Source organism: Branchiostoma floridae, chromosome 10, assembly GCF_000003815.2.
Source record: "Branchiostoma floridae strain S238N-H82 chromosome 10, Bfl_VNyyK, whole genome shotgun sequence".
Classification (NCBI taxonomy): Eukaryota; Metazoa; Chordata; class Leptocardii; order Amphioxiformes; family Branchiostomatidae; genus Branchiostoma; species Branchiostoma floridae.
In genome coordinates, this window is record NC_049988.1 from 5,994,642 (window position 1) to 6,005,153 (window position 10,512).

The 10,512-nt window shown below is 40.9% G+C and overlaps 1 protein-coding gene across 3 annotated transcripts in view; it reads right to left on the reverse strand.

Moving 5' to 3' along the window:
- LOC118425167 overlaps window positions 1-9,892 on the reverse strand; it is a 13,180-nt gene extending 3,288 nt beyond the window's left edge. The window contains exons 1-9 of one of the 3 annotated variants that reach the window (XM_035833995.1): window positions 9,782-9,892; window positions 7,709-7,799; window positions 7,199-7,322; window positions 6,177-6,325; window positions 4,837-4,957; window positions 4,215-4,354; window positions 2,824-2,898; window positions 1,313-1,434; window positions 836-963 (exon numbers count right to left, since the gene is read on the reverse strand). In XM_035833995.1, the coding sequence (XP_035689888.1) occupies window positions 836-963; window positions 1,313-1,434; window positions 2,824-2,898; window positions 4,215-4,354; window positions 4,837-4,957; window positions 6,177-6,325; window positions 7,199-7,307 (844 nt within the window). In that variant the 5' untranslated portion in view covers window positions 7,308-7,322; window positions 7,709-7,799; window positions 9,782-9,892. Of the gene's footprint in view, window positions 1-835; window positions 964-1,312; window positions 1,435-2,823; window positions 2,899-3,550; window positions 3,626-4,214; window positions 4,355-4,836; window positions 4,958-6,176; window positions 6,326-7,198; window positions 7,323-7,708; window positions 7,800-9,781 lie in introns of all 3 variants that reach the window. The other 2 variants (XM_035833994.1, XM_035833996.1) reach the window with 2 other exon arrangements.
- Window positions 9,893-10,512: the final 620 nt, after the last annotated feature.

Below are 10,512 nucleotides of genomic sequence, written 5' to 3' on the forward strand. Positions count from 1 at the left end.
TAATTAGAGCTCGCAGACTCGTCGTCCGATCGAATCGCGCCTAATGTGAGGGGGGTATTAGGAAAATGGGTACCTGACTTCGGTTGTGGGTGTAAAAGGTGGTGGAAGAGTAGGGAGGAGTTTAGGGACTCACTGGACACTGAACAGAACTAATTTGTTCGAGGTATAAAGGAGGCCATATACATCAGGGCACTCCAGCCATCACTGAACTGAGAGGGTGCGCGTTATAAACTTCCTGGTATGTTTTATCAATTGCTGACGACACGAATTCACAACATCCCATGTTAATAAGATCAATTGTCTGTAACTCTCGCGAGTTTGCGTCCTGAAGTGATTGGTCATCAGTATTGATCCTGTAGATGGTGACAGTGGTCATTGAAAATTTGATCCGTGTGTACTTCTGTGTTGGAAGAAAGTTTAGCAATTTTTACTATGGGACCAATGGTTGTAAAGTTTGCATACTTACTGATAGCCCGTACACCCATGTAAGCCAGGAAACCCTCGGTAGTGAGGTCCTGATAGTAAAGTAGGGTTAGGGTTGGGGTTTAGGGACAGATGTCTACTACAGTTGGTAAAGTTTGTAGACTTACTGATAGCCCGTACACCCATGTACGCCAGGAAACCCTCTGTGGTGAGACCCTGATAGTAGAGTGGGGTTAGGGTTGGGGGTTAGGGATGGATGTCTACTACAGTTGGCAAAGTTTGCATACTTACTGATAGCTCGTACACCCATGTAAGCCAGGAAACCCTCTGTAGTGAGGTCCTGATAGTAGAGTAGGGTTAGGGTTGTTTAGGGATGTATGCCTACTACAGTTGGTAAAGTTTGTATACTTACTGATAGCCCGTACACCCATGTACGCCAGGAAACCCTCTGTGGTGAGACCCTGGCGCTGGATGATGGTAGCGTAGGTGTCAGCCTCAGTCTGGTACTCATTTAGAATGGCCTCTGCCTCTGCCTCCGCTCTGAGGTAAGAGTAACATTACAGTCAACGTCGAGTCACACAGATTAGGTTAACTCATCGTCAATTTATTCCTATTAACCTGACTAATCTATTAAGTGACCTGAGTCCCATGACTCTTAACCTGCCCATGACCCTTGACCTATGTCACTCCTGCCCTGCCTATGACCCATAACCTATATACCCTCTGCCTTGCCCATGACTTGAATGTCCTCTGACCTACCCACGACCCCTGACCTCCATGCCTCCTGTCTTGTCTTTGTTGTGACCTGTATGCCTCCTGACCTGACCATAACCCTTGACCTGTTTGTCCCCTATCCTACCCCTGACCCATGACCCCTATGCCCCCTGACCTGCTGATGGCTATCCTGGCGTCAGATTGTGCCTTGTTGATGGCGATCTGAGCCTGCGTCTCCGCTTCTCTCCGGGTCGTCCTGGCCTGGGTCAACAGCCTCGGTCGTTCATTCTCAGCAACCTGATAATAAAAATATTGTTGCATTAACGCTGGCCTCACAGTGTTTCTTTGAATGTAAGATTATCTAAGGCTGTACACCAGTCAATGTACGTCCTATCATGAGGTGGTTTGTGAGTGTAATCTGGCATTTTGAAAAATTCATGCCCGGTAAACCGAAGGTTCATGTGGGGTTTGAGCTTTTGTCACACTGAAATTTAAATAATAACAGTCAATTGCAGCTGGCCAATCACCTATCGACAACCATATCCAGTAAAGTCAGATTGAAACAGTTTTGTCCAATTTTGCATACTTTTAGTTAAAACCTTGTTGTTTGAAGCAACCATCTCAAGTTACCAACCAAGTTTTCTCGGTTATTGAGAGTGGAGTGATTTGTCAAATTGACATTTTGAAAATTCTGGCTAATTGTAATAAACTTCAAGCCAGTTCCGAAGGAGCAATTTTTGACCACCCATGGGTTTACAGTGACAGGTACACACTGTTGTACACCTAACCTTTTTACAAACTGTGTACACTCAAAAGATAAATGCATAAAGAGCAGGATTCGTAAATAACAAAATCAGCTATCAGTAGCATTAGGAACATTTGGAAAGTTAATAACTACAATTCAGCAAGCAGGTTGTAAGGATAATGGTAGTCCAAAATGTTTTAAAATTAGGTGAAATGTAATTAAGAAATGTTAATGGTTAATTGGTCCTCTTAATTGTTCAGCTGCTGATGCAAGAAAAGTTGTCTTAGAACCACATAAACTACTTACAAGGGGTAATCAAGAAGTTCACAGCCTCACACAGAAATAAGGTGAACAACTCAAATCTTGGGGCCATAACTAAAAAGTATAAAGCCTTCATGAATGTCTACCAAAATTGAAATCATTGCGATCATCACTTTGCACACAAATCCATTAATGTTAAGTGAGAGAGAAAGAAAAAGAACAATTAAGCTGTGACCTGAGGTGCGTGGGTCAACTTGCTAGAGCTGAAAGTCAGACACTAACTTCTTTCGTTTCAAATACAAATCTAAGGAACCCTCCATAACATTTTTACAATGTCTTTGAAGATTTCTTGGCATGAGGAACACGACCCACACAGCTCTAAAAAAAAGAGAGACACCCTTGTTTTTTTCGCCACCTGAAATAAAGTTTGATCGGAAGTGGTTTGAAAGTTGGTGGATATTCAGATGAAAGACTTCATACAACATTATTATGCCCCAAAATTTGAGTTTTGTACCTTATTTCTTAGTGAGGTAGACATCTTGAATTAAGTATGAATTAGTCAAGAATCAGTAGACAGTGGTCATTTGTGCTGTCAAAATATTGATGAAATATCTGATGATGATCGTGTGGTCAGCGAATCAGATGCAGCGTCTACGCCAGGATATCGTGTCGTACGTTACCTGGATGTTTTCCCGAGCGGCTTCCTTGGCGCGTACGGCACTTTCATAAGCTGTGGGTCGCGTTATGTCGTTGACCTAGATATATAGGAATCAACACACTGCATGCAAAAGCCAACACCATAGATAATGAGAGGGAGAGAGGGAGGGAGGGCAAGGCTCTTCATTTACTACATTGTGCATTCAATGCTGTTACTTTTAGATTCAAAATCCAATCTTTTACAAGCTAAGCACACTTTTCAACTCTTTTAGGATGAACAATACTGTCAGACAACAGTTTACAAACGCCTGTATTTAATTTAGTACTTTGCATGTGCATATTTCAAACTGGAAGGAATGATTATTGCAAACATGCAACTGTACATCTGGCCAAATAAATTTTGAAGCATTGCCGTAATGCATTCTGCATCTGATAAGTCTTAGACATAAACTGTGATTTTTGTTCACAACATGTTGCAACTGTAGTACATGAAGAATCCTTGCCTTCCATATACAGTATGTACTTGTCAATAAAAACCAAAAGGGGTGCCAAAATTGTTCATAGACTTTGAAAAGCATGTCAGGTCATAGTACTGAAATTTGAAATGTCAGGCCCCGAATAAACATGTTTACCTCCAATATTACTTTCTAAACAAATTTTCTGACAAATCTTCAACATAACCCCCCACTGTGGTTTGCATTGACAAGTGCACACGTCCACTGCCCACAACACCCGGGAATCGGAGCGAACCTGAATATTTTCACGCGCCGCTTCCTTGTCTCTGACGGCGGATTCGTACTCACTGGGACGAGCAATGTTATTCACCTGGCATAGACACAACACAAGCTTCATTTCTTATATATATGCAACAATTGTAAATATTCTAGTTATGGTAAAGAGGACCATTTGAGCAAGAATATCAAGTAAAAGTTGATTAATGATATTCAAGACATAAAACTTGCAGGCCTTACACTAAGGGTGGATATGGGACAGAAAATCTAGGTCTGGTTCAGGTCTAGAGGATCAGGTCCAGTAATACATGTCTGTTGTGCTGTACAAATACCATATGGGTGAGAGAACTGAAAAACGTAAATCTAGCAAAGCTCATATAATGAATTAGGAAGTTAAAGATATATTTTTTTCTCCTGTGCCAACTATAACAATCACAAAGGATAACTTTTTAATAGCAGGTGAGGTGTATTCAAGAATTTGTAATTGTTACTGTCACAAAGAAAATTTCTTTTGGGGGAATACATGCAGGATTATGTGCATATGGTAAATGCAAGTGCATGTCATCTGCACACTCATATCAATCAAGTCTATGTGGCAACGAATAGTTGGGCCAGAGGGTGATCAATATGTATCCGTTTTCTGGAAGGAGCCATTTTGTGAATGGGGGTGCGTAGCTGCATACCTGTAAGTCTGTGATGTCAGAGCTGAGGTCGTTGAACCTGAGACTCAGCGTTTCCCGGACTTTCTCAGTGAAAAGCGCTCGTGCTGACTGGAACTCTGACGTGTTGAACTGACTACAGGCCTCGTGCAGGGCCGCCTCTCCTGTGGGGAAAACATTGCACATTGTTATAAATACCTGACATCTAACATTCAATTGTTAAGCGTTGTATACTCAAGTCCACCTTGAGATTCAATTCTGGACCTGAAATGGCATATGCATACTAGAAGTATTTCCGTATTGTTTTAATGTGGACTCCAGGAAGACTAGTGTATTTCACTAATGGAGATCTAAATAAACCAAACCAAACCAAACCAAAGTACTTTTTTCCAGTTAACTGTTACATGTAGAATTGCTTGTGGCTTACTTTTTACATGCAACTTGTAAACATTAAAAGCTCAGTAATAAACACAAATAGTCATGATCTTTTTCCAGCACAACAATGGAAGACTGTTTTTAGATTGTTTAGAACAAAAAAGAGGATATCCAGCAAGTTCAGAACTGGTTCCCGATATTTGAGTTTTTTTATCCAGTCCAGTTTATAGTTAGGTACTAATTAGCACTTAAAAACAACTTAAATACATACCAACGTTCCTCAGCACAGTGACATAGTTCTCGTGATCACGGAACTCTGTCACGATCCTGTTCAGGTCCGAGGGTCGAGCCAGATACTGGAACGCCACATCAAGCACTATGGGCACCCCATCCTGAAAGTTTACAGAAGTTAGTAGTTATAAAGTATTCAGTTTTTGCATGTTTCAAATCACCCAGTATCCTACATTTTAAGTAGGCACTCTGACTACAGTACTGGAAAACGGTAGAAATAAAATAACTTATGGCCTATAGATTCAAGCAAAAATCAATGTTTCCTTATAGTTAGGGATTAAACTTCCAACCTAACACTGTAGGTTAGGACTCTGAACAGGACTGGTTCGTGAGGGGCGTCAAGGAGGCTATCTACATCAGGGCACATCAACCCTCATTGAACCGTGACGGTGGCAGGTTTCGCCTTCCCGCCATTTATGATTCGCTGCTACCTGACGTCATCCGACGACTTCCGGATTAGTGCAGCGAATCATTCATCTGATGAAGGTCGGAGTGTTCGGCCGAAAATTTATGGTGAGTTTCTTCCCTTGTGTTGGAACAAAGTTTAAACTTTTCACTAACACTGTAGCATTAGACCTTACCCAAAATCTTAACAGATGGATCAAAAGCTTGTCATTATACTTACTTCAAATCTACAATAATTTTACGCTGTGATTTGGATCCCTTATGCTGTGATTTGGGCCCTAATGCCGTGATTGTTAGCTTTATTTCACTAAATTTGGCCCTCAAAATGTAGGAAAATAGTTTTTCTGAGGACTGTGAATGAAACATTTTTGGGTGGGGGTGGGGGGTGGTAGCATGCCCCCAGACTTCCCTCAACACAAATTACAATGCTGAGCCTCATACCTGCATCACTTTAAAAGGTGCACTCTCACTGCACTTGCGTCAAGCTTGCGTGACTGCAGGGTTCGTTCACTGCGTCACTGTTTTGTTATTTTCTCCGAATTTTTATAACGTAGATATTGTGTAATACGAAAAAGTATGACTTAGAAGACGACAACATACACAAAAAGAAAATTTGTTCTTTATCTCTGAAATTTGTTGAGTATCTTTCGAACTCCACAGTGGCGCAAGCTTGATGCAAGTGCAGTGAGAGTGTACCTTTACCACGTGGCTTTGCCGCACTAATATGCCCCTACATTGTAAAAAATCCTGGTGAGAACATTGAATGCAGATGACCATTCAATCAAAATCTCTCCATACTTGAGGCAACTTAAACTAAAGACTGCTGTACTCTAAAGTCTTGGGACAAAAGAAAACTTTACCCTGTACGTAGACAGGTGACTACACTAATGTCTTAAAGATCAAAGAACGTCTCACCTTGTTTAAGCAGGTGAGACTGGTGTACTCCAGTGTCTTGAAGACAGAAGGAAACTTGATGAACCTGTAGCCGACAGGTCCTGTGTGTAAACCTTCCTCCTTCACATCTGACCCGAGGTGTTTCTGTATGGTGTCGTACGCTATACCGACTGGGAACAACACAACAGAGTTCATTCATCCTCTAAAATATTAAAACCCTTAAACTTCCTAGCCTCCATTGCAGACTTTTAGGGGGGTCAGCTTTTATCTTATGGAGGGGTGACGCTTAACTTCAGGGGGCTTCTAATTAAGTGCTGTTTATTCATAAACACCAGTAGAAACAGAAGATGCTACAACATATTATCTATATGAGGTCTGATTCTTAATCTTATTCTCTCTCTTGCCACTTTAAGACGATCATTCTTGTTTTTTTTACATAGAAAACAAAATCAAGGACAATGAAAGAGAGTTTCAACATTTTAGCTAAAGTTGTAGACTGACTTGTCCTTTTGTGGTTTACAAGGTTATACCTATCTAAGCATTCTCAGTGTTTTACGCCTGTAATACCGACTGTTACACAACTGTGTATTGTAGTTTGAGGGCTCGAAATACTTTTTTCTGCATACCTGCACTAAAAATTACCTGCACCAGACAAATTTTACCTGCACCACTCTGAAATCTGAAGTATAGATCATACTAAAATGGCTAGTTTTTCTTCTATACTTCATAGGTCACCGGGTAACAGTCAATGCAGCTAATAACAATCCATACATACCTGCGATGTTTATATATAAAACCCTGGCAGTACATGGACCAGTGCAGGTTAGGTGCAGGTTAGCCTGATTAAATCTCGCTTATAGCAGCCCGCCCAACATCCGCCGGCCCCCTGAGGGGCCAGTTAAAGCCCTGGACAGCAGAGTTTGTGTTACACAGACTAGGTGCAGGTAGACACCAGAAATACCTGCACAGCTCTAATTTTACCCACACTAACCTGCATATACGGGTGGTATTTCGAGACCTGGTGTATGAAACAATTCACTCACTTTCATCTGACTCCAGTCGCTGGAAGGAGCTGGCCACCAGAGCGATGATCATGACAATCGCTGCCACCACGAAGAAACCGATGACATATTTCCTGTGTTCCTCCCCCATGATGGTCGATCAGGTCTGGAACAAAACACAATATTATTATATGCATTTAATACGCAAATATTGTACTGTACTTCTTGACATTTTTGCGTCAGTTTTATGTTCACAGTTTTCATAATGAATGCTTCATTCCAGCTTTAACATAAAGCTGATGTTTCTGTTACTGTACAGTAATTGACTATATGCATTATTGTGAACTTCAAACAACAGAAAACACTACTTCTATACCTTAACTGCAAAATTATAACCACAAAATTAAAGACATTTACAGTAGTATTGTGACCCTCAAAAAATTAAACAAGGGTTAATAATTCTTTTGAATTAAGAGTAAAGTGTTGTTGGGATCCCCCTTTGCAGACCCCCATACATACAGAGTACTAATAATACATGTAGTACAATAATACCTGGACTCAGCTGGAAAACCTTTGAGTACAGCTGCCTCAAGTACAAGTTCAGCACCCTTGTCTGTCAGCCCAGCCCAGTACAGCTCACACCCTATATAATACAGGATACAGAAGTCATGTAACAGGAACCAATCCTACATGTAACAACCAGATCAAAGCCATGTCTGTCTACCCATGACCTAATCTATACCCCAAGGGGAACCAGACAAGTTCTCATTTCCCCTTCCCCTTTTTTCATGACCAATTGGTCTTATATTTTTTAATATGCTTGGTGTATAGATCCTTAATTGATTTAACTCTCCAAGCAGCCTCACATTTGGCTGTTTTTTGACAATCTATTGTTTTTAGGCATTGAATTTTCTCAGGCTTTCTATTTTGTCCTCCTTTATCTTCATGCACACCCAGGTAAAGCAGTAAAAAAACAGCAAAAGCCAAACCTCTGCTTGAAGGGTACCTTAAAGTTTAAAAAATTAATATCAAACATTCTACAGAGTTGCTGACTCTGAGCTTTTTCAAAGCCAGGCTTATTTTTTGGGCACCCTTAGAATAAAATACAGTACAGCCATTTGAGCACTGTCTAGGCCTTGTGCTAATTTTCTTTTTACTTTATAAGAAATAAAATGATTGGCCTGATTATCTTGACCCTAATCTCCAAGCAGATCTATCCAGGGCAAGAACAGTATCCATCTGGAGCCGGCTGGACACTGTTTAGCTCCTGGATACTGTCTTTGCTGCCATAGATCTGTTTCATATATGGAGATTATCTTTACCCTACCTCTCCACATCCAGTATGACCTAACCTCTAGCCACAGGGGAAACCAGGGGAGGTTTTCATTTCCTGATCCCCTTTCACTGGGATGACTCATCAACATGTGTACACACAATCATCATGGAAACTTACCTAACCCCTAATGACCTACAGGTTACTGTATGAACACTGAACCAGCAGTGCACATATCAAGGTAAAACCTAAAGGGTAAGGGCGGATGAAACACAAGTTCAACACTTGTCCGGATGTGCACCTTGAAGTTTGAACTGTTTAACTTTAAGGTGTGTTACACTATGATTGAAGCGTTTTACCCTGTATGCAGAAACAAACACAATTAACACCTCCTCAGCCAAGAATAACTGTTTTTACAGTGTGTATATATGGGCACTGCGTATAGAGAGTTGTCGACAGGGCCAATATAGTAGTATGCAACACTTAAAGACAAGGTAGAGTAGAGTAGAGTTATAAAGAATTGAACTAGGTAATGATTAACCTAGATCGGTTTTAAAAGACTCGCTCCCATGAACAACATGTTAACCGTTGTTGAGACATTCTACAATGTGACCTGAGGAGGCCATGTTAGATAACCCTCGGAGATAATACTCCTGAATACTCCCAGGGTTGAAGATGATGTTGTCACCTGGTCTTCACACCTTATAAATGACAACAGGTAACTCAAAGGTCCTCTGCTGCATGTAGGTGATTTAGATTGAGTCCTGCATTAACGTGAAAAGCCTCTGAATTTAGTACCATAATTACAAAGCGTTGTTGGTCTTCCTGAATTTACTGTTAAACATTAAATGTATGTCTCCTAAATTTGTTGCCAGTATCCCATGCAGACCCTCTTTATCATACAATAATTGTCTGTTATTCCACCGCAATATCTGCTTGAAGATGGCGTCCGAACATGGCCAAGGCACAAACAGAACCAAGAAGGCAAGATGGCCTAGGGTCAGGTTACCACCTGTGCGTGTTTGAACGTCACGCTACGCCGCCAGGTGTGTTTACGTGTTCGTACGTAACACGTCATCCTAACATACTCCTACCAGGACAACTACAATGTCAAGAAACACAATTTTCGATAAAATCTTATCGTAAACGTGCCAAAAAAATATGCAGGCGTTGTTGATAAAGATGTCATGATCGTACTTGACATGAGACAGACTGCCAAATGTCTCCCAAGCTGACCACGACTTTCGCACGAATCCATCGTCCAAAAGCACATCAAAAACGCATCAATCATCGTGATAGCTTGCTGTACATTTTTGTGGGGTCTTTACAACACATTAGTGAAACAAACTAACCTTTAGGAGTAGAAACGTGGGGCAGAAATGTAGAGGTTTCGCCGATCAGTTAGAGTCGTCCCGCCCAACTCTTGTCAGAAGATGTAAGGTCATAGGTTACCAGGACGTGGGCGATCGTTATCGCTTTGTTATAAGGCCACAGCAAGTAAATTTTATGGACGACATCAACACGCTCATTAATTTTCGCTTGATTTTAGAAAAGAAAAAACAAAAACAAAAACAAGATTTTTTCCTCTTCGGGAATGGTCAGATAGACCAAAATTATAAGTTTGTGTTGTAGCCTAACAATTAAAACGTTGCTTGTAGAAGTGAAACTAGGGAGGTATCCATGACTGGTTGCAGAAGTGAAGCTTGTTGGATTGTATTAGTTCACTTCTTCAATACAGGAATGAATGCTTTTGTTAGTTGTGTGGTGCACGTTTTGTCACTTCAAATCTTGTCACGACGTTTATGGTGTCGACTTTAAAAATTTAGCCATCATGTTTTTTTACCCATTTTTTTCGCGCCGTCTCATTATTTTTGCACTCTGCAAAGGATGTTATCCATAAAATTTACTTGCAGTAGCCTCAAGTATTTTCACAGGCTGTGGAATTTCACTTGTTCCCAAAGGACCTGGTTACGCCTCCACGCTTTACAAAGGGGTCAATGGAGGTCAACTGACGATGAGGCAGCCGTGTTGAAAGCTCGACTTTTAGAATTGAAACAAAAATCTTTATAAATGTTTCCATCTA